Source organism: Macrotis lagotis, chromosome 4 (assembly GCF_037893015.1).
Source record: "Macrotis lagotis isolate mMagLag1 chromosome 4, bilby.v1.9.chrom.fasta, whole genome shotgun sequence".
NCBI lineage: Eukaryota > Metazoa > Chordata > Mammalia > Peramelemorphia > Peramelidae > Macrotis > Macrotis lagotis.
Window position 1 is genome coordinate 77,905,128 of NC_133661.1, and position 24,942 is coordinate 77,930,069.

General features: G+C 40.5%; 1 protein-coding gene across 5 annotated transcripts in view; it reads left to right on the forward strand.

Moving 5' to 3' along the window:
- Positions 1-2,969: 2,969 nt before the first annotated feature.
- Positions 2,970-24,942, forward strand: part of ARHGAP19 (Rho GTPase activating protein 19) — a 51,881-nt gene continuing 29,908 nt past the window's right edge. The window contains exons 1-2 of one of the 5 annotated variants that reach the window (XM_074233223.1): positions 2,970-3,073; positions 23,505-23,770. In XM_074233223.1, coding sequence (XP_074089324.1) covers positions 2,970-3,073; positions 23,505-23,770 — 370 coding nt within the window. Of the gene's footprint in view, positions 3,074-3,315; positions 3,683-4,169; positions 4,196-14,086; positions 14,189-23,504; positions 23,771-24,942 lie in introns of those variants that run through there. The other 4 variants (XM_074233225.1, XM_074233221.1, XM_074233224.1 and 1 more) reach the window with 4 other exon arrangements.

Genomic DNA, 24,942 nt, shown 5'->3' on the forward strand with positions numbered 1-24,942 from the left:
GGGGACAAGGGAGACAAGTCAATATAGACAGAAGTTACCAGGAAGTTGGGCCTTAACCAAAAAGAAAAATTGTTTTTCTCCCCCCCCCCCCCCCCCCGGAGGTGGGGGGAAGGAGAGAAAAAATTTTCTACTAATTTAAAGAGGCAGCTAGGTAATTCAGTAGATAAAACCTTAGGTTTGGAGTTAGGTAGGCTTGAGTTTAAATGTGGCCTCACACTTACTAGCTGTGTGACCCTGAGAAAGTCACTTAGCTTCTGTTTACCTTAAATATACTGGAGAAGGAAATGACAAACCACATCAGTATCCTCATCAAGAAAACCCCATTGAGCTGTGTGGTCTATTGAACTGTGAAGAGTCAGATATGACTAAACAACAATTCAGTTCAGTGGTCCTCTGTGCTCCGAAGGTCATCAATAAACGTTTCCCCCATCTCTCCTCCTGCTGTCTGGATGTAAGAATCTCCCTTGTCCTTCCTCTTTCTCATTCTAAGTTTCATGAGATTCTCTAAACTCAGCTGCAGTTTTCAAACTGGGTGATATTTTCACTGTCTTATACTGGTATAAGAAAGGACAACTGGGTGATGGGAAGAGGATGCTTTAATCATCATTCACACAATATTTGTACAGTGATGTCCAAAAGGACTGTTACACTTGAAAATGAAGTCCTGTATACAAATACAACAAGATGCTTTAGAATGAGTAAAATATAATCTTGTTTACACATTTAAAACTCAAGACAGTTGGTTGAGAGCCATCCTTTAAATCTTCTTAACAGTTTAAGGATCTTTCTAGGTAGGGAGAATGGGTGGGGAAGGAGGGAGAGCTGAGGCCTAATTATTATTTCATATCTCTTTCTAAACCCCTTTCTTTCCTTTTTTTTTTTTGGCAAGGCAATGGGGTTAAGTGACTTGCCCAAGATCACACAGCTAGGCAATTATTAAATGTCTGAGACAGAATTTGAACTCAGGTCCTACTGACTCCAGGGCAGGTGCTCTATCCACTGCACCACCTATATGCCCCTAACCTCCCTTCTTTTCTCTGACACTATCACCATCCTGATGCAAGCCCTCATTTCCTTACATCCATACTATTTTTGGTTATTCTGATTATCTGGTTTTTCTCCCTGCTTGGTCTCTTTCCCATTCCAATTCATTTATCACTTAGTTGCAGAAGTGATCTTCCTAAAGTGAAAAATCTGACTTTTTCCTAAAGTGAAAATTGACCTCACAATTCAAAAAATTCCAAAAGCTTTTTAGGATCAGTTATACAATCCTCTATTTTTGACCTTTTAAAGCCCTTCATTATACTTGGCCACTTCTTACCTTTCTGGTCTTCTTTCTCCCCTCCAAGTGCCTGTTCATCCAGTGACACTGGGATCCACTCCATTATCTTGCATTGTTATTTGCTGTCCCCCACTCCTGGAATTCTCTACTTTCTCATCTCTATCTCCTAGTTTGCCTGGCTTCTTTCAGGTCCCAGATAAAATTACACCTCTGAGATTATCTCCATTTTATCCTTATTATATTGTGTTTCTACATGTTTTCTTTTTTTATCTTAGCTTTACCATCAGACTGTAAACTGCATACCTTTTGTATTTCTTTGTATTTTCAACACCCATAGTAAATGCTTAAGATAGGCTTGTAGACTTGACTTGCTCAAGGCAATGGATTCCTAGAATATTATTTTGGGACTCATTAACATTTTTCCTGATTTTTCTTTAATAAAGGACGAACCCTAAAAACCATAAATCTTTAAAATGTAGGGTTAAAATGAATTGACATCAAATACCACCAAGATGATCACCCCAGAGAGGGGGGTGGAATATTTGAGAACAAAGGACAGGGGAAATCATCAGCCTCCTTGGTGGTCTGACAGTATCAAGTTGCCCAATTGAAGCCTATCATCTTTATACAACACTATCTGATTAATGGTGTCCCCTTCCCAGACTTTAAGCCTCTTGAGGGCAGGACTGTTGTCAACCTGAGTTGGTAGTTAACATGTACTTAATATGTCTTCCTGAGTTTGTAATTAATATTAACAAGTCAATGATTTCTTCCTCCTGACAAAGGTGCCTGTACAGTGAAGGCTCACTACTGTCAAAAAGAAAGTCTTTTTTCCCCTTTTTTTCACTAGGAATAGTTTAGAAATTTTTTTTTATCATCATTCACACAATATTTGCCCAGGGATGTTCAGAAGGAGTGTTACACTTGAAAATGAAGTCCTATATACAAATACAAGATGCTTTGGAATGAGTAAAATATAATTGTTTACATATTACTCTCTCTGTATTATAAGAGACCGTGGGGACTTCCTCAGGGTCATCTACCCACACTTCAATCCCCATGGATTTTTTTTTTAAACAAGGCAATGGGATTAAGTGGCTTGCCCAAGGCCACACAGCTGGTGTCTGAGGCCACATTCGCACTCAGGGCCGGTGCTCTCTACCTAGCCACTCCAATCCTTCATTAATTTTAAAGAGAGTTCTGGGAAGAAGTGGCCTTGATGGAGATCATTTGTCTTGATTAGACTGAGAATTCTTTTAATACAGGAATCAGGTCTCAGTGTACCCCCATGGGCACCTGCCCCCACATTTCGCTGTTCTGTACGCGGTAGGTGCTTCCGAAGGTTTCTTTTGCAAGGCATGGCCCTGGGCCATGATTGCACCGCGCCTCGCCTCACCACGCGCCGTAAACTCGAGGGTGGGGAAAGGCGCCCTTTCCCTGCACACGGCGGGCGCCTGCCGCATCGCCGCGGCCCGCGTGGGGGCGGGACGCCCGGCCGGCCCGCGTGGGGGCTCCCGCGGCGCGTAAGCAGGCCCGGCTTCGAGGGCACTTCCGGCTACAAGGCCGAGCCCCGGCAAGCCGCGGGAGCGCGGGGCGGGTGGCTGTTTGAATGGGCCAATGGGAGGGACGGCTCGGGGGCTGCCTGCCCTCGGCCAATGCGCAGCAAGAGGCTTGAGAAGAGGAGCCAATGGGGAGGAGCGGGAGGCGGGGCCGCGGGCGGAGGAGGAGTACAAAGATGGCGACCGAGTCCAACAGCGACGGGGAGGTGCAATATCGGGGAGCAACGAGACGGTGAGTGGGGTCCTCGAAGCGCCTCCCCGGGGCCCGGGTCGTGGGGTGGCGGCCGCCGCCGTCGTCGCCGCCGCCCCAGGGCTCGGGGCCGAGCCGCGGGGACGGCTTCCTCCGAGAGGGCGGCGCGTCCTTGGTAACGCGGCGGCCGCGGCCGGGTCACGTGGCCGGCCTCTGCGCAGGCGCCGGGCGCCCTGCCCCCCCATTCACTCCCGCGGATTCCCTCGGGTCTGATGGGCAGAGCCAGCCCTGCCCTCTTCGCCAGCTGCCCGGCGGCGTGCGTGGCCCCCCTCCTCCTCACCCCAGGTGTTAACATCCAGGGCGCCCCCAGGATCCCCGTGCCGTGAGGAGCCGCCCCCCGGGCACGCGCCCGTGCCAACCCCAGGGGCACCCCCACCAGCTGCCAGCTCCGAGCCTGGGCCCCGGCAGATTCAGTGCTTACCCAGCCTGCCTCGCCCTCACCTGTCAAATGAGTTGGGAAAGGAAATGGCGAGAGGCCCCGCTATTCTTGCCCAGAAAACCCCAAAGTGGGGCAACAGCCAACACACGCACGTATAACCGCCGGCACAGGCCTAAGGACCCGGCTGTAGCTGTGCAAATGATACATCGGAGGTGATTTTAGACGGAAGGCTCTAATACTAAGGGTAATCAGGAAAGACTTCGTGCAGAAGGTGGGATTGGAAGGAAATCAGGAGATAGGGAGGTGATGACAGAGACAATTCCAGACCCGGGAAGACAGGTGCTGGAGATGGTAGCGGAGATGAAGTGACTGAGCCACAGCAAAGGGGCCGACGTCCCCAGATCCTAATGGAGGGGTTAAAGAAGGCTGAAAAGAGTGGGCCAAAGGACTTGCCAAGCCCACAGGATCCTGGAAGTAGCGGGAGCCGGTGTAATCTATTGAGTAGAGAAGGGGACCTTGTCAGACCTGCACTTCGGGAATATTGATTTGACACCCAAACGCAGGATGGACTAGAAGAAGGAGAGACTTGAGGCGGGGAAACCAACCAGCAGCTATTATAGTGATCCAGGAGTGAGGGTTTTGCACCAGGGTGATGGCTGTGTCCAAGAAGATGTTATGAAGGTAGAAGAGACAGGGTTTGGCAAATGATTGAATATGGGGACCAGGTGAGAGAGAGAGAGAGACAGAGAGGCTAGGCATTTTACAAATATCTCCTCTGATCTTTCCAGCATTAGATTCAGTTTGCACTTCAGGAAACTGAGGCAGGGAGATAATAAATGACTTGCCCAGGATTTCATAGTATCTGGGTGGATTGGAATTCCTGGTTTTCCAGACTTTAGACCAAATACTTATCCATTAGATCACTCAGCTGTTTCATAAGAAGACTCCTTGATAGTAGGCGACCTCCAGGAATTCAGCCATAAAAGGCTGTTTTGTTTATTGTACAAAAAGTTTGGCCCCAGCCATTATAGAGTGAGCTAGGTGCTGAAAGATTGAAGACTGAAGGTTTGGCCAGTGTTGACTAGTATGAATTGGCAGTGGATTCTGCCTGCACAGTTTCAGGATCTGGGAGTTACCAAGGCTGGAGATCAATTAGAAGGTAAACTTGAGAGGGAGTCCAGGGTACATAATGATGATCATAGGATCTCAGACTGGAGGGCTTTCAGAGGTCCTCTTCTCTTAGGATCACAGAGCCAAGGTCTTGTGACTCAAATCTAGTGTTCCTTCCCCCTCCCTCTCTTGCCTCATTGCCATGGTATCAACACTGGAACAGAGGGAGGCTTCACATGCAGCCTTTCCCTCCACCCACCACCCTCTACCCAAACTGGTCTACCTGCTGTACTCTGTACAGGAAGACTTGGCATTTTTTCTAATGACTGCTGGTCTCTTCTCACCTTGACATCTGATTTCCTCCCAGACTCAGCTTAAGCACCTCCTCCTTCCAAAGATCTTTTTTAATTCCCCCAGGTGCTAGTGTACTCCAAGCTTCATTGCACTGGTTTTGTATATATTATTATATATATTTGTATACATTAATTTTTAAAAATCTTTTAAGTTATGAACAGATATGTTATCAACAGATATGAATATTTAATAAGAGATAAGAATTCTGTGACCTTTTTTACATAATTTGTTTTTTAGAGTATTAAATTTTGTGCATTTAAATGTTTCATTCCCTTTTGCTATCCTTTTCTTTTCTCTCTTTCTCTCCTTCCTCTTATTCTCTTTTCCTTTTGCCTTTTCTTCTCTTACTTTCCTTGCTCAAGAAAGGGCATCAAGGAAAGAAATCCTTGCCCTTCTTTCCCTTTTTATTTTCATCTGAAATCATGATTGATCACCTCAGTTATCAGAACTCTCAAATCTTTCAAAATTGTTTTATTTTGCATTATGTTGGTTGTGTAAATTGTTCTCTTGGTTCTATTTACTTCAATCACAATTAGTTCGTGCAAGTCTTCCCAGGTTTCATTGTATCCGTCATATTTCCTTAATTTTTTTATAGTACAGTAATCCATTATACTCATTCTACAATTTATGTAGACATTTCCTGATTAATGAGCACCCACTTTATTTCCAATTTTATTGGAGATCTGTGAACATATTGTATCTTCCTAATAGAATATAAACTCACTGAGGGCAGGGACTAAAGTTTTACTTTTGTATTTTTGTATTCCATCACCGTTTACAAAGAGACACTTTAAATATTTGTTGGTTGCTTCATTCATTGAGGTCATGAGCACTTTCTCTGCAAGTTAGGTAGGATGGACAGGATATTTTTCACCAAAGATGGGAATTTCAGACTTTACGATCTTTATTAGGATAAACAAACGTATCCTGGAACCTTTTTTGTAATTATTAGAGTAGAGCAGAATTTGCTGTGAAGTGGGTTTGTCTTGGACCTCATCCAAGGTATTTCTATGGCCTAGAGAAGAGAAAGTTAAGGAAATATCTAATTATAAAGTCATCCTTGATGTGATGTGGCTTGTATTGGCACATTGTTTTTACCTTTACCATCTGGATTATAGAATCTTTTCAAGATGATGCTTAATTTGTGATATAATTAGGAAGATAAAATCTAGTAATTCCTTTTTTGATAGTGATGACCTGGATGAAATAAAGACTGAGATCAACAATAGTTGGAGGTATTGATTTATATTTCCATTTCCCACTTACGTTTTTAGCCTAGTATACTTCGGGTAATATTGATATCCTTTACTATTTATGCAGAATCTAGTGAAAAGTGCATTGGATTGTGAATCAGGAGACTGGGGCAGAGCTCTGTCTCTGGTACTCACTTGCTCTATGTGCTTCTTAGTCTCATCTTCCTCATGACAAATGTGGATAATAATACTTGTATTACCTTAAGAAATATAAGTGGTTAGGTTATCAATTTAGCTTCAAAAATTTATTCAGTTTATATGATTGCTAAAATATTTTCCATTAGAACAAGGAGTTAAAGAAAAATTGCCTGAAGATACTAAAGAATTGATGAAAAATGGGAGTGGAGGACTGATTGCGGTAGTTCCACTTTCTTACTCCTTTGAAGAATTCTTGATTCCACACCTCCTGCTCCAACCCCCATTAAAGCTGGAAGTGATCTCTCTTCCTCAGCTGTTCTCTTAGTGGCATTTTGTGTTGTTATTATAGATTTCTCACATGATCCTGTGTATTCACATAACTTTTTTATTGCTATTTTCTATTTCTTTATGTCTATTATATTGGCCTCTATTTCTTATTATGTTAAGAATAAATATACTCATAGCTGTGAGAGGTATTTGATCTATTTCTCTTCTAATTTTTTTAAAGCTTGATCATTAATATTAAAGTCATTTATTCATTTAGAATGTATTGTGGAGTGTGGGGTAAGGAGATATTCTCATTTCTGCCATTTTCCTACCAGTTTTCCTAGTAATTTTTTATCAGATAGGGAGTATTTTGCTAAATAATTTACGGTTTTTACTTTATCAAACACTGGATTATTGAATACTACTATTTCTGAATCTTTGTTGTCTAGTCAGTGCTATTGATGTATTTTTCTATTCTTTAGCCAGTACCAGATAGTTTTGATAACTGCTGTTCTATAATATAGAGGTCTTGAAGTGCTATTACCTTTTTTCCTTATTTTTTTTATCACTTTCCTTGTTATTCTAGCTCTTTTGTTTTTCCAAATGAATTTTGTTACTATTTTATCAAGTTGTGTAAGTATCTTGGTAATTTGAATAGCATAGCATTGAAAGTATAAATTAATTTCATTTTTTAATTATTATATTACAGGCCTAGCCATGAGCATTCAATATTATTTCAGTTTTTAAAATTTCTTTAAAGAACGTTTTGCAAGTGAATCTATACAAGTTTTTTATGTACTTTGCGAGGTTGATCCCCAGACATTTTATGCATATTGTGGTTATTTGGGATAGGATTTCCCCTTCTATATTATTCTCATGTTTTGTTATTATGTAGAAATGCTTTTGATTTTTGGGAATTTACTTGATAAGCCTGCAATTGTCTCAGTTAGTATCCTCAACATTCCCTTGTATTTTCCAAGTAAACTATCATAACAAGAGTCATTTTATCATTCTTCTACCTCTCTCTCTCTCTGTCTCTCTGTCTCTCAATGTGTTTTTGTGTTTGTGTGTGTGTGTGTGTGTGTGTGTGTGTATTGTGTTGTAAGGTTTCAAAGGATAGTGAGCTTTACATTTAGAAAAGGAAACATTAAGTGTTCATTATTGATCGGTATGATTTCATTAAGAACAGGTCATGGCAAACTTACAGATTTCCTTTTTAGGAAATTTTTTAATTAGCTTCTATTTTTAGCAAGTTTTTTCTTATATCAAGTCTAAATCTGTCTCAACAATTTATACACACTGTTTCTAGTTATACTTTCTGGGGCCACAAAGACCAATTCTGTCTTCTGTATGACAGCCCTTCAGATTGTTGAAAACCCATATCATGTTTCCCATATAGCTTGTCTTCTCTGGGGCAGACATCCTTAGTTCATTCAGTCATTCCTTATAGGGTCTGATTCAAGATCTTTCCTTCCCAGCTGTCCCTTTTGGGGGACACTATAAAAATGTCTTTCCAAGAATATGATTAGAATTTATCAATACTGTAGTGTGATCTGGCCAGGGCAGAATGAAATGGAATCTTCACCTTCTCTCATGTATATGCACATCTACTACCAGATTCCACTGTTGATTTATTGAATTCTCTTTGAGTATTTCTAGGACTTTGATGCATAGGAACCAGACTTATTCTGCCTGCCCTAAGAACAGGAGTAGGAGCAGTTGATAGCAATTGCCTCTAAGGCAGATTTGGGTTTGATATAAAGAAAAGCTTAAGCAGTTTGCATTTTGTGGGGGAGATGGTGTGTTTTCCCTCTCTCTAGACCTTTAAAACCTGGAGGGATGAACACTCAACTCAGATGATGAACAGGGGATTGCTCTTAAGGTACAGGTGGTGGTACTAGATGATCTCTGGGACCTTTTCAAATATGAGATTTTGTAGTAGTGGAAAGTATTCCAGCATGATCTCTCTGAGAAAGAACCAGAGGTATTGAGAATGTCTGGTGAGCTTCTCACCCTGGCCACCAGGTGGGGCAGGTGACCCAGAACTCCCGGTTGATGAAGAGCCTGTATCAGTACGGGAAGGGTTCCACTGCTCTTTGTAACTTGGGGAGTCTCTGCATCTGTGTACACCTAGAATGCAGATCTACCCAACAACAGGACCAGAAAGATTTAGACAAACCGATTGACAGGTAATTGCTCATCCTTGCCTCCACCTTATGTAATCCTTCACTTGGGGGCCGTGAATAAACAAGGGGAAGACTTTTTGCTTCTCCTTTATTATAGAATGCATCTGGGAGATAGTCATCTGGCAGGGAGTGGCCTGCAGCCAGCAATTTGAGATTCTGGCACAGGGTAGTGACACAGGCAGGCAAATTTGGTTTTATTTTCAAAGTGTTCTAGAAAAGCTTTCTTTTTCCAGGGTGGGCAGGTCATTGGGGGTGATAAGAGTCTTTAATTTTTCTAGCAGATGTTTTATTTAAACTTTGCCAAGCCACAAAGATAAATAATACAAGTAGAATTAGTGGGGTAAGTGAGGAATTTTCTACATCAGTCAAGTACACTGTGTACTGTGCAGTTAGGCATCTGGTTATCTCTTTGGCTGTGTCTTCACTATTGTCCTTGGAAAGTGAACAAATCTTTGTGGTTTTGTTGGGAAAATGCTCCAGGACCCTTCAATAGGTACACATCAAAATTTAGTTAGTGCTCCCTAGAGTTTGTAAAAAATGATGTTGTTTGATTAAAGAATTCTTTCCTGTTATTTCTAGGACCAAATCAAGTTCTCTTTTGGTGGTTTAAGGCTGCTACACCCTGGCCCCCATCTCCCTTTTCAACCTTATTGCACTTCCCTTCACATGTTCTATGTCCCAGCCTAGTACCCCCTCTCCTATCCTGCTGCCTGTAGATTATGTTTCTTAGGTTCCTCATGCCCCCCCCCGTAGAATCCCTAGTTTCCTTCAAGCCTCATTCCAGGTGCCCCCTTCTAGCCTGGAAACTCTAGTCTACTCAGGATCTTGAATCCATTTTGCATCTGTGCCAAAGTGTACAGTTGAGGCTAGACTGTGTTCCATTTTTGTCTCTGCGCTTTGTCCCACGGCTGAGAATCATGCTTCCTGAACACCTGTGGATTGTGGATTGATTGATTGGCAGCATCCTGTGGAATGCTAGTATGCTATGCAGTTGCAATAGCGAGTCTGAGAAAATTTCATTGCTAAGTCTTACAATGTCATGGGACCTGTGCATGAGACCTCTTTTCCTGAACTGGACCCCAAATCCCACCACAGGTTTACTGGGGTTCTTGTGCTACCTCCATTGTCATCCAAAGGGATTCAGGAGCTTCTGCCTAAGGTAGTGAGTTGGTAGGGAAGTGGTAAACATAAAGACAATTGGAACTGAGAACTACTTTGTATTCTACTTTTTCTCAAAATTTGGAGAGTAAACACTATTTCCAAATCCAGTGGTCTTTTCCTACTTTATGTACTATTTGAGTAGGTGATTGGTATGTGTTTCTTGAATTGAGCATATGTCCCTCACTATTGTGTGGCACTGCCACAAACATAATCCTTTAAACGCCTTCCCTTCATCTCTGACTCATTATCTTGGTCCCTTTCCTGCCTCTTTCTAACTTTCCTGACTTCTGACCCTAGGTGTCTCTCCAAAGTTTAGTTTTTAAATTTCTGCTCTTTTCACTTTTTATTTAATCCACTAAGATCTTCAAACATTATTCTACGAATAATTCCCAAATCTCCCAAAAGCTAAAACACCTCTCCCTCACAGGTAGTTAGAGGTGGAAGGGGCCTTAGAGATAACCATTTAGCCATGTCATTTTATAGATAAGGAAACAGTAAAATTTCTTGCCCAAAGTCATTCAGCTGAGTAGTTAGGCTGAACCAGGATTGGAAGCCTGTTTTCCTAATTCCTGTCATCTCTCTCTCTCTCTCTCTCTTTCACTCTCTCTCTCTCTCTCTGTGTATGTGTGTGTGTATATATATATATATATATATATATATATATATATTAAGTTTTTGCAAGGCAATGGGGTTAAGTGGCTTGCCCAATTGCCCAAGGCCACACAGTTAGGTATCTGAGGCTGGATTTGAACTCAGGTCCTCCTGACTCCAGGACCGGTGCTCTATCGACTGCGCCACCTAGCCGCCCTCATTTCTATATTCTTAATACCTTCATCATCTCAAGAACAATAGAAGGTAGCATAGTGTAAGGGAAAAAGAATTAGACTTAGAGCAAGACTATTGGATTTGATCTTAGCTCTGCCATAAACTACCTGTGATTTTGGGCAAGTCATCTGTAGTCTCTGTTATTCTTCCCTGTAAATATGAGGAACTGAAATCATGAATTTTTTAATCTAGGGTATATGAATTTTTATTTTTTTAGAGATAGTTTAAAAATTAGAGTAGATCATATGCTTTTCACAGCTACATGTAGGAGATATAGTTTTAACTAAACACAGGAGAGGCAATTACAAAAAATAAAACAGATACATTTGATTTCATGAAACTGAAAAACGTTTGCATAAATAAAATTAACATACTTAAGGGTACAAATTTAGGGAGGTGATTGAATGGGGAAAAGTCTTTGAAAGTTTTTGATAATCAATGAACAAAGAGATCTATATGTTGATTATTGACATATTAATCAATAAACATTTATTAAATATTTACTATATGTCAGGCACAGTGCTGTATTATATTTTTATCTCTTAAGTCTCTATTTCTTATTGGATAAGTGGCCAAAAATATGAAAAAGAGTTTCCAAAAGAAGACTAAACTTTTAAAAATCGCATGAAAGAATGCTTCAAGTTACTAATAGTAAGAAATGCAAATCAAAACAGTCCTGAGTTTTACCTTACTCCCTGAAAATTAGAAAAAATGATAAAACTGGGAATGATCAGATAGAAGTTGTGAGAAGATAATAGCACATTAATACTTTGTTGGTAAAATTATGTATTAGTACAACCATTTTGGAAAGCATTTTGGAATTATGCAAATATGACTAAAATGATCATATTCTTTGACTCAGCGATTCTATTACTAGGCTTATCCCTCCAAGAAAGTCAGAAGAAAGTAGTTCAATTCACCAAAATAGTCATAATGGCACTTTTTCTGCTAGCAAAAACTTGGAAACCAAAGTTAATACCTTTGATTGATAGGGAATGGTTAAATAAATTGTGATATATGAAAGTAATATATTACTGTGCTGTAATAAGTGACAGATATGATTCATAAACTGAGAAGCATGGAAAGATCCACATTAATTGATGCAGAGTGAATCACAAAAAAAATTTAAAAAAAATTTAATGTATGTTTCCAAAGAAAAAATATGAGAAGATACTGTCACTCAACTTCTTTGTTGAAGTGGAAGGTCTACAGTGTGGTATATTGTACGTATTCTCATATTTTCTTGATGTATTGAGGAATTTTGCTGATTTTAGTCCCTTTTTTTGTCTTTAAAAATATGTGAGAAGGCTCTGAGTTGGAGGATGAGGAATGGATTTTGCAGAAAATTTTGTTGATGGAAGAAAGAACAAAAAATAATCAAAAAATAAAACAACTAGGCAAGGGTGACTGCTTTGGGAGACAGTGAGTTAGTTGCTTATTACTGGAGGTCTTCAAGGGAAGACTGGATGATTCTTTTTTGTATTTGTTGTAGAGGGGATGTTATTAATTAGACTAGATCATTTAGGTCCATTCAACTTTGAAATTCTTGATTCTGTGAATGTAATATAATTTCTGTTCTTGACTTTTCAATTAAAAATAATCAACATGGACAGATGTAAAAAAACAAAAATGTATTTAGTTAGTAAATACTGTAAGATTTAGGTTCATTTATAAACAAGTAGTTATAAACAAGTAGTATTTCTTATGCTGAGAAGATAAGGGAAAGAAAAGGGGTGGGTATCAACCATTCTCGAAAACAATTTGGACCTGTGCCCCTAAAGCAGTAAAACTGGACATACTTCTTGACCCCATGGTACAACCACTAGGTCTATACCTCAAAGAGATCAGAAAAAGAGGGAAAGCTCTCATCTGTACAAAAATATAGCAGTTCTTTTTTGTATTTGGCAAAGAATTGGAAGCTGATGGGGTGGGAGTGTATCAATTGGAGAATGGATGAACAAGTTGTATTCTATAGATGTGATGGAATTCAGGTGTACTATAAGAAAAGATGAAAACTGGGAAGACTCCTTTGAACTTGTTCAAAATGAAGTGAGCAGAACAATTTATGGAATGATGACAATATTGTAAAGACAAATAACTCAGTTCAATACAATAGGCAACCACTATTCCAGGGGACTCATGATACTGATTTTGAAATAATGCCAATTAAGCGCCCCCCCCCCATGTGAGCCTTTGTTTTGCTTGACTATACACATTTGTAATGAGTTTTATTTTCCTTGCTTTCTCATTGTGGGACAGAGAGTATGTGAACCTAAAATAAAAATAAAATTGAATGAAACTATTTTTTTTTTTTTTTTTTAGGTTTTTGGCAAGGCAAATGGGGTTAAGTGGCTTGCCCAAGGCCACACAGCTAGGTAATTACTAAGTGTCTGAGACCAGATTTGAACCCAGGTACTACTGACTCCAGGGCCGGTCCTTTATCCACTGTGCCACCTAGCTGCCCCTGAAACTATTTTTTAAGAGTTGGTCATATCTTCCTTAGACCAACAAAATATTTATTAATTGTATTTTGTGAGCAAGGCACTGGTGCTAGGTTAGCTCACTTTGGGAAAAGGCCTGGAAGAGGATGATAGTTCATGCAAGATGACAGGAAGTTTTATTTACCTCCCTTTCTCAGCCATATGTCTAGAAAAAGCTGTTTTCTCTTCTTACCACCTTGTCCTCTCGCATTTATTCCTCACCCCCTTGCAGCATAACTGAAGCTGTCTCCCTACCCCAAGATTATCAGTGATTTAATATACAAAATCCGGTACCTCTTCTCAGGTGTCAGTACCTTTTCTGATGTCTGGACTGCATTCGATACTATTTTTATTCCTGGTCTCTTGGGTACTGGGGTCTCCCCTCCTCCTGCCTGCTCCTTCCCTCTCTTTGCCACCTTCAAAATGTGAATGTGCCAAGGCCTGACCTCTACTCTTCTTTCTTAGCAGCTTCCATGGATTTAATGTTCTTCTCTAGGTGCTGCATTCAAAGTGTTTAAACTTCACTAAGGTTCCCATCAAATTCTCATGGTCACAGAGAGATCTGAGATTTCAGCCTCAGCTGCTTGTCACTTGGCTCTGAGCTTTTGTTGATAGCTACATTTTCTAATTTGGAGACATTTTTATCAGTGGTCATGATTTCCATTAATCTCTTTTTACATGGATTATTGGCAAATGGAGTCAATTCAGCCAGCTTTTTCTTTCTGTTTTGTTCCTACATGCAGACCAAGGTCCAGTGTCCCAACAAGTGCTGCCTTTCAGGTCCCATAATATGCTCTTGTGTCCTTTAGCATGCTTGGAATTTGTGCAGGCTGGGTTGGGGCAGGGACAGGAGGGTTTCTTTGTCACTGTAAACAAGGAGCAAGTTCTTCTTCCATCTCTCTATTTGCTTCACCAATGCCTCGCCAGAAGCTTTCATCACTCATGTAAGAAATGGATATTTTTTCTTTAAAATGCAAACTTTCTATTTCTTTTAAAATATAAAGGTATTAAAAATTTAAAGTAAAAAGGTATTAAAATAAAAATCAGGTTGTTTTTGGTTAAATGTAATTGTTTTAGACTCTCCATATGTTTTATTTTTGCAAGGCAATGGCGTTAAGTGGCTTCCCTTCTCCATATGCTTTTAAGTTAGCAGTCAGTAAATTATATTTTTTTTTTGTGAAAAATATTTCTGGATGCCTAAATGTTTTCTGTAATATCTTTACCTTTTTAAAAAGCATGTCATCTTGATTTCTTTGGGAAGAAATCATGGGGCTTCAGGATACAGTGCAGATACAAAGGAAACTTAGCCCCACTCTTCTACCACCACCAGGACCCATTTCCTTCTTCCTTCAGTGCCTGCTCCCTGTGTGTAGTGGCTGATAATGCTTGGGCTTTCTCAGATCAATGGGGTTTTGGGGTTCTGGAAAATAGGAAGAGGGAAGGAAGGGAGAAGAAAGAAAAGAAAGGAAGAATAAATCAAAAGGATAGCATAGATGCTAAGGGAAAAGGACGTATTTTGGATACTTGGAAATCTACAAATTTTTTTCTTATATTTCAGTTATCTTTGTGTGGGTTCTGTCCAGAGCTTATTAACTGATTCCTTAAATTTCTCTGAATACTTCAGGTTGGAGGTGAGAGAGGTAGTTTATGCTGCGGAACAAGGCAGTTCTAACCGTGCTCCTTGAAAAACTGGAAAGGACCATTTGCTATAGGTAGCTTAAATTTGGTCTGATGCTAGCTTTAGAATATTGATTGATCACATTTGGGATGTGATGAGGCTGAATTATATCTCATTTCTTGACTCTACATAGCTGAAATAAAAACAAATAAAAAGAAAACATGTCAATTATTGGATTCTAGATAATTGGAGAAAAACATTCTACTTCTACTGACAAAATGTCTGAGTCAGTAGCTTAGCATGAAGTTACCTCAGATGATTATAGGTTTAGACACATCATTATTTTTCTATAAGAAAAAATCACATCTCTGAATAGAAAGAACAAGGAAAGAGAATATAAAGAATGGGCATTTCTTTTTGATTTGGTTTACATTTTAAATGCCTCCATTAAGTTCCCTTGCTATTTTTATTTATTTATTTATTTTTAGGTTTTTGTAAGGCAATAGGGTTAAGTGGCTTGCCCAAGGCCACACAGCTAGGTAATTATTAAGTGTCTGAGGCTGGATTTGAACTCAGGCCAAGGGCTGGTGCTCTATCCCCTGGGCCACCTAGCCACCCCTATTTTTAATATATTTTAAAAGAATTTGTATCACTTTCCAAACTTTCCTTTTTGTTAACTCTGTGACCATGAGCACGTCATTTAACCCCAAATGTCTCAAAAAAAAAAAGACAGAAGCACTCTGGCACAGAGAGTGACCAGCTTTGTCCTCTCAACAGAAGAGTGGGGGGTTTGGGGTAAGAAATGAAGCCTTCCCTTATCAGATCTAATCAGTGTTTTGGTCTGGTTGTATACACAAGGGAGGCTTGTGTATAGTGTAGGGTGGGGGGGGGACAGGGCTGGCCTGCCTTCTGTCTTATGGAGTGGTTTTACATTTTTGTGGTCATTATTTTCTTAGTTCTGTTTGCTTTACTCTGTATCACTTCATGTCTTCCTCCTTTATTTTTATTATTATTTCTTGTTAGATTTTTTTTTTGCAAGGCAATGGGGTTAAGTGACTTGCCCAAGGCCACACAGGTAATTATGAAGTGTCTGAGGCTGGATTTGAACTCAGGTACTCCTGACTCCAGGGCTGGTGCTCTATCCACTGTGCCACCTAGCGGCCCCCCCATTTATTTTTAAATAGAGCAGTCTTATTCCCTTATTTTCATATACTGGATTGTGCAGCCATTCCCTAGGCAAAGAGGAACCACTTTGTTTCCAGTTTGTTCCCACAAAGATGTTACTATAAATAATTCTGTACATTAAATTTGTTATCTAATCTTAAGTGAATTGTCCCTGCAGTAAGGCAGTTCTTTTACTTCTCCCTAATTGACTCTGCTCTGCTTCCTCCAGAAACTGTTACTGAGCCTCCCATATGACTTTCTGCCCTCCCCACCAGCTCATCCTTCAGGAACTCATCTCATACTTTACTGACCAAAGGGAGAATCTTTGTTTTGAGCTCCCAAATCTCCCCTCTCCATCACCTTCTTCACTGCAGGGTCTGATGAAGAAGTGACTCTTCTCCCAAGGCTGCCCTCTCTGCATGCACCCTTGAGCCCATCTTGTGCTGGGCCCATCCCCAGCATCAGCCCTGTCTCCGTCTTCAATCTCTCCTCATCCACTAGTTCCTTCTCTGATGCCGAGTTCCCCCCATCTTCAGAAAACTTCACCATCTCATCAAGTTGTCATCCTTTCTCCTTCTTCCCTTTCAAAACAAAACTCCCCAAAAAAGCTGCTTACATACTGCTCCATTCCTTAACACTTTTCAAGCTAGAGTTAGCAGTAGTCTCTTATAAAGCAGTCTTTGGCCAGTGGGACCACCTCTTCTCCTGGATGCTCTCTCCTCTGTGTTTTCCACCCTGCCCCCTCAAATCCCTGTGGGTTTATCATCTATATCTCTCCTTCTGACTGGGGGGTATACCAAGGCCCATCTTGGACCTCTCCTCTTCCTTTCGCTTTCTGCCCCCCCTTGCTTTGTGACTTCGTGAGCTCCTGTGGATTCCATTGGCATCTCTACACACATGTCTGCTAGATTGATATTTGCAGCCTTACTCATTCCTGAGTTCATTTGCAGCTGTCTGGTGGACATTTCAAGATGATAGTCCCAGAAGTAGCTCCGACTCAGAATGTCCAAGCTGAGCTCCTTTGTCTTTTCCATTCCCAGTTTCCCTCTTACGGTCGAGGGTGCTGCCATTCTGCTGGGCTTGCGTTTCACAGCCTGGCAGCTCTGACTGCTTCCTCTTCTTCCTCACCACTCCCTGGATCCCATTTGTCCCCAAATCTTGTCATTTCATTTCTGCCTCTGGTCCCTTCTCTCTGCTCAGAGAGTTACCCTTCTGGTAAAGGTTCTTAACACCTTTTCCCTGGAATAAAGCCGTAGTCTCTTAAATGAGCTTTCTCCACTTCAGTCTTCCTTACAGTTGCTAAGGTGATTTTCTTAAAGTGCAGATCTGAACTTGTCATGGCTCCCATACAATAAAATCCAGCGGCTTCCTTTTTTCTTTAGGTTTATACATAAACTCCTCAGTTTGATTTCTACAGCCTTACATAACCTGGCCCTAATCTAATTTTTTCAACTTTAGGCATGGGAGGTTGAAGGTGGGGAGGGGAGTGTGGCCTGGAAACTAGTGCCTATCCTACAAAGCAGGTGCTGGTGAAATTGCAAAGACCACATTTTATTTAGCATTGATTTTCTGGACCATAGATGATAGAATTTGCCTTTTCTATTCTTTTTTGGAAAGAGTGATTTTGAAGTAAATGCTTTGTGAATTTTAAAGTACTAGGTAAATATGGATCATTCTTGAATTTGAATAGATTTTTAAATAAAATTTTCTGTAAAGGGGATGGTAGTCGAGAGGATGATCATACTGAGAATCTTTAAGAGGGAAGCTGATGGTTTGTGTTGGTGGCCTCAGTCTTCTTAGACTGTTGTTTTCTCCAACTATTTAGCAGCTCTGAAACAGTAGTAGAGGTGTCAGATGATGATACTAAAAGGTGACCATTTGCAAGTCAGGAACTGTGATTGGTCAGAGAAACAAAAGATTGATGACCTGGAGATCAGTAGAAGATGACCGAAAGGAGGGCTCTAGAGGATGGTGTAGATGGATTTTAGAGACTGATAAAAGAAAAGATCATTGAATGATGACAGTAGAAGAATGATTTGGAAGTAGCAGAATGGAGCAATGAGTATGCAAGGGTAGTAGATTTAGTGAAGCATTGCAATAGAAAACCATGAAATCATACATGTTGATGGAGAACAGGGAAGCTTTTTGACTGAAGGTCAGGACAAGGGTGTAGACTAGATTGAGTAGGAGTGAGATATTAGGATAAGTAGAAAATTAGGAAATGAATGGAATTTCAGTGTTCTGGATCTTAGAGACGGTGTTGTTTATGAGAAATGATGATATTTAAGGTGTGGCCATGGTTTGTAGTTGAAGTCTGTGCACTTATATGTATTTATTACCTTTATATTGTATTTATTTTTGTAGTTATCTCCCTCATTAGGATGTAAATTCATTGTGAGGAGGGATTTTTCTAATTTGTTCTTATATCCCATAGTCCTTGCCACAGTGTCCTATATTAAATATTCGTTGATTGAGTGGGGAAAGCAATTGGAGTTGAAGAAGTTGAGAACTGTGTGGTTAGGTTATTTGGGGAGTACTGGAATTCACAAGGATGCAGGAGATGGGATAGAGAAGATCATGACTAAAGTCATTGAGAAAATTAAAAAAAGACCAAAGATGAGCAAATGCCATCCTCCTTCACTTCATGGATGCCATTCATAGTCTGGTTTACAGCTGTTAATAGTATAATTCATCCTCTAATACTTTTTCTTTGTGCTTCCTACTCTCCCCTCTTTATAAAGAAGAGGGTGTTGAGAGTGGAATGTGTTTAGCAGGATTGATTACTCTCTGCATGCACCCTTGAGCCCATCTCGTGCCCTGTCCCCAGCCTGGAAGTACTGCTGCTGGTAGATCTGATCCCATTCTAGCTGCTGGCTGCTTGAGGTCGGGTCTGCTGATGAGGAATCATCATTCAGACTCGGGAAAGCAAGGGTGGAAAGAAAATATAAATTTATTAAAAGAAGTTATAGCACATAAGAAAATGGTAGGTAAAGAAAGACAGAGACAAAACAATCAAGCTGAGTTTGACTGGACCAGCGAACCAGAGAAAACTGGTGGTTCCCTGAGCAGGCATCCAACCCAGGATTTTATGTCTTGCCTCATCCAGAGGGCAAAAGGTGAACTTCCTTTCCCTTACTGGACCAGGAATTAGGTAGAGGGTAAAGCCTAAGGAAATCAGGATACAAATTTTACATTAAACAATGAATCAATGGTACATCAAGAATGGGGACCTCAGGGCAGCTAGGTGAATAGAGCAGTGTAGTGAATAGAGCACTGGTCAGGAGGACCTGAATTCAAATCTGGTCTCAGACATTTAATAATTATTGTGTGACCTTGGGCAAGTTGCTTAACTCTATTGCCTTGAAAAAATAAAAAAAAAATTTACTAAAAAAGAATGGGGATCTCCACCCAATTTGACAAGATTAACAGCCTTTAAATATTACAAATTTTGTTTCTGTTACAATCATAATTCTCTATATCTTTTCCATAGTAGTCAGTTTATATCTTAAGAGTAGGTGCTAGTCAATTTACATCTTCACCCAATTTCTGCATTCACAGTTCTCTTCATCTTTCCCCTGTATCACCACTATTGATCAGCATGGGAAGTATGGAAACTGAAATATAAGCCCAGGAGTTAAGAAAAACCTAGAAAAAATGCATGCATTTGATACTGAAAGGAAATTTATATGGATCAAGTGTTTATATACTCTCAGGAGGAGAAACTGCTATATATCCTTCTTGGGCCAGATTACTGCAATTTTCCTGGTATTTCCCCATCTCCTACTCAGCCTCTCTGGAGCAGGGATTAGAGGAGTGAACCACTAAGCCTGTCCTTTCTTTCCTTTTGATCCTAACTCAAAAGTTAAAATCTAAATTCGAAGTTAAAGTTTGTTTTGCTTATGACTAATCCCATAAGAATCTCTTCTTATTCCCCCACTCACAACTTCTGGTTCCTGTTTGCCTGTAGAGTTCTTGTAATTCCGTATGATAAAATTGTGGGTGTTCAATGCTTCTTTGTGATTCCTGCTACCCTACATCTTCCTCCATGTTTGCATTCTCTTATCACAATTATAAAAGAAAGTAGATCCATCCCTTTCCTCTCCTTTTTTTGTTTGTTTTGTTTTTCTCTCTTAAGATTGTCAAAACATAAAACCATTAGAGAGTGTCCTATCTTTTTTTTTTGGTGGGACAATGGGGTTAAATGACTTGCCCTCTATGTTACAGCTAGTGCCTAGTCTCTGAGACTGAATTTGATCCCTGCTCTTCCTGATTCCAGGGCCAGTACTTTTGTCTATCCAATGTGCCATCTAGCTCCCCAATCCTATCTGATTTAACTCTTTTCATGACTCTTAAAAATATTTGGAGTCTAAAGGAGCATTTGTTTCTTCTCTTTCTATTAGTATGTAAACACTTGATTATTCTTCCCTTCTAGTTGCTCAAACATATTTACTTTTCTAGGGTTTTCTTGACTTTATTTATGTTTCAGTATTTATAGTTATCCTTGGTTTTTCATCAAGAATTCTTTGGAAAGCCTCTATTTCATTAAATGTCTCTGTTTTCCTATTTAGGATTATATACTCAGTTTTCTCTAGTGAATTATTCACTTTTTATTTTGACTTTCAGAACATTATATTCTAAGTTCTTTTTATAGTGGTAGTTGCTAAATGCTGTGTAATCCTCCTGATTGTGGTTTCTTGATATTTGAATTCTTTCTTTCTTTCCAACTACTTGCAGTAATTTGTCTTTAATCTTAAAGGTCTAAAGTTGGCAGTGACTTTCTTGAGATTTTCTTGAGTTAGTAAGTGGAAGTTTTCATTCATATTTTTTTTTTTGTTTAGCAAGGCGATGGGGTTAAATGACTCAGGTTCTCCTGGCTCTCGGGTTGGTGCTCTATCTACTAACTGCCCTCTTCAGTCATAATTTTTTTTTTTTAGGTTTTTTGCAAGGCAAGGGGGTTAAGTGGCTTGCCCAAGGCCACACAGCTAGGTAATTATGAAGTGTCTGAGACCAGATTTGAACCCAGGTACTCCTGACTCCAGGGCCGGTGCTTTATCCACTACGCCACCTAGCCACCCCTCTTCAGTCATAATTTAAAAAAAATATGGTAATGCAGACTTCTTAGGATTAAAGGATCATAGATTTAATTTGTTTTGTTTTTTTGTTGTTGTTTTGACTCTGGATTGTCAGTCTGATGAATCCTAGATGATCTTACCCTGATTTATTTTCTGTTCAGTTATTCTACCCTTCCCCCAACAAAGGCAATCTGATATTGTTTTGACATTTGCATCCGTGATAAGCATAGATTGAATTGAATGTGTTGTGAGAGAAGAATCAGATCTAAAAGGAAGACAGAAAACAATAGAGATAACAAAATGATGTAATACATAAAACAACTTTTTAAAATTGGAGTTAATAATCTTTGGTCTTCGTTCAAACTCCACAATTCTTTCTCTGGATACAGATGGTATTCTCCATCACAGATCCCCTAAACTTGTCCCTGATCGTTGCACTGATGGGATGAGCAAGTCCATCAAGGTTGAACTTCATCCTCATGTTATGAGTGTGTACAATGTTCTTCTGGTTCTGCTCATCTCATCATCACTTCATGAAAGTCTTTCCAGGCTTCTCTGAATTCCCATCCCTCCTGATTTCTAATAGAACAATAGTGTTCCATTACATACATATACCACAATTTGTTTAGCCATCCCCCAATTGATGGACATCCTCTTGATTTCCAATTCTTTGCCACCACAAACAGGGCTGCTATGAATATTTTTGTATATGTAGGTTTTTACCATTTTTCATGGTCCTTTCAGGTTTCAGACCCAGGAGGGGTGTTGTTGGATCAAAGGATAGGCACATTTTTATTACTTGCCAGAAAGGTTGGATCCCTTTACAACTCCACCAGCAATGCCATCAGTGTCCCAGCTCTTGCACATTCCCTCCACATTGATCATTATTCTTTCTGGTCATATTGGCCAATCTGAGAGATGTAAGGTGGTACCTCAGAGAAGCTTTAATTTGCATTTCTCTAATCAATAATGATTTGGAGCAAAACAATTTTTTTTAAATTATGAGGGGAAGATCATTTGAATGGAGGGCAAGGCAACTGATGAGGAGATGGCCAAGGAGTAATGTTTGGAGTTAATCTGGACTGATATAGTAAATCTCTGAAGTCCTGACATCCCACAGACAGCTCAGAATTAGAGCTCAGAAAATGAAAGTTTTTAGTCCTTTAAGGCAGAGGTCAACAAACTATGGCTGATGGTCAAATCTGACCTGCAGCCTGTTTTTGTGTGACTAATTTTTGTATTGTGCTTTGTACAATAAAACTTTATTTAAAAATGTAAAAACCATTTTTATCTCTCTGGTCATATTAAAAACTAGTGGTGGGATGGATGGGTCTGCTTGTATAGAGCCAAGTTTTCTCACTCTTGCTCTCCTGCATAGTCTCTTGTCCTGCCTGGTGAGGAGATGCTGAAGGATGAACCTCCACAGAACCTCCTTACTGGATGAGCTGCTGGGGCAGCCCCTGCCACTTGAGGTTCTGGCCGGGGACTGGCAAGGCAGACAGGTGGCTGTAGCTCTGGGAGCTTGACCAGAGTTCACATGCAATTGTCCCTTTGGTGACTGAAGATTCATTCCCTGAGTCATTGTCTAAGCAACTAAGAAAGGATGCTGGAGTTTTACAGTTTTGTGAGGCTACCATGGTCGTGGGGGGAGCCTATTGCTTCCAGCAGAACTATGGAAAGGCCTTCTTTCTTTTATTTTAGCATGGTGGTTGAGGTTGAGGTCTTGCTAGTAAGTATCAGGTATCTTGAGCACAAATTGGAATTCAGGTCTTCCTGATTCCAGGGCCCATCTGCCCCTTATGAAGCTCTTCTTGATGCTGTTCTAGGACTGTCCTCTGGCAGGTGCCTCTGCACTCTGGTCCTGTTTGCCTCCCCAGGGTTAGGTTTCTGTCCCTGAACCATGCCCTGCCTCCTTGGCTTCAGGGCCTTGCTAGTCACGTCCTGAGCCCAAGCTCAGAGCCCTTCTTACTTCCAGTCCTCGAACCTCATTCTAGTCATAGATGAGATATTTTGCCCTCTCCTACCTTCTTCTCCTAGCCATGAATTAGGCAGTAATAAAAATCGGGTTTGGGTTTTTTAAAGTGGCAAATTTGGTCAAAATAAGGGCTGGTTTTGTCCTTTTTCCATCCGTGCCACCTCCAGTTTGTTAGGATCTCTCTCTGCATCTGCTGTTTGCTTGATTTGGAAAATGAGAAGACTTGTGACTCCCATTCTCCTTGAAGCAGATGCCTCACCTAGAGCAGGGTCAGGAGGGTGCCTGGATGGCATCATCTTGAGGTGCAGGCCTTGGTCTTCTGGACTTGCACTGTAGCTAGCAGGTGCTAGAAGGCCTTGAGGATGTGGTTTGAATGGTTTGCTGCCTGACTCGGCACAAAGTTGAACTAAAATGCTTTTTTCTTTTTTCAGAGATGCCATTTGTAATTTCGTCATCTGCAATGACGCTTCTCTCCGAGGACAGCCAATCATCTTTAACCCCGACTTCTTTGTGGAGAAGCTCCGCCATGAGAAGCCCGATGTTTTCACTGAGCTGGTGGTTAGCAATATCACTAGACTTATTGACCTGCCAGGAACAGAATTGGCACAGTTGATGGGGGAGGTGGACTTGAAGTTACCCAGCGGGGCTGGCACAGCCTCAGGCTTCTTCCGATCTCTCATGTCCCTCAAGCGCAAAGGTGGGGCATAGACACTGCCTTTCCCCTCATGTTCTCATGATTCTTTCTTGAAGTGATTCTTTGTTGATTTTATATTGAAGAGATGTGCCATGTCAAATGAAAAGGATGAGTCTGTGCAAGAGATTTTTGTGTGGTAGTCTTATAAATAATAGAATCACAATGGGAAGTGGTAAGAGAGTCAGTTTAGGAAGATGAAGACCCAAGTTCAAGTCCTTCCTCTGACCCATTCGAGCTGTGTATTTTCTGGGCCCCAGGAAACTTTCTAAGTCAATACATCTGTGACAGAATAGTGACTGGTCTGCCTTAAGAGGAGTTTCCTCCCTGAGAGGGACTAGAACCATTGAAATCCAGGGCAAGACCCTCCTAAAACTGTAAAAATTATCCATTTAGTTCAAGTAAATAGAACTACTAGACTGAAGTAAATTACCTAAACCTTAATAAAGAAGATTTTCTTATTGTCTTACAAGCATGATGAAGTGGAGAGTCAGTTAACTATCATTTATTAAATGTCTCCTGTATGGCCACCCTGCCAGGGAAACAAAGAGAAGCCAAAGACATTCTCCAGGAACTTTGAGAGGGAAGATGAAGGGAGGGCTGTGTGTGTGTGTGTGTGTGTGTGTGTGTCTGTTGGTCAGAGTTGGGTTTATTTAGGAGGTCACAGTGGTAGCTGAAGGGAGGAAGTACTTACAGATGGAGTACTCAGACCCTCCATCTGTAAAATGAGGAAGTTGGACTAGATAGCCTCTAAGGTCTCTTCCAGGGTAATTGTCAACTTGGATGGCCCCTCATCTTTCATGTTGCACTAATACTGAAATACAATTCTATTTACTTAAAAAGTTTTTTTTTTTAGGTTTTTGCAAGGCAAATGGGGTTAAGTGGCTTGCCCAAGGCCACACAGCTAGGTAATTATTAAGTGTCTGAGATCAGATTTGAACCCAGGTACTCCTGACTCCAGGGCCGGTGCTTTATCCACTGCGCCACATAGCTGCCCCATCTATTTACTTAAAATAAAAAAAAAATACATTGAGAAGATAGGCATAGAATGAAGAAACTAGTAAATTCACCTGTCTAGGGAAGGAGTCCTCAGACTTTGTCATTCCACACGGATCCCTTCCCTGTTTGTGTTGGCTGTGACTCCAAACACTTCCCCCAAAGAAATGAAGGATTCTGTT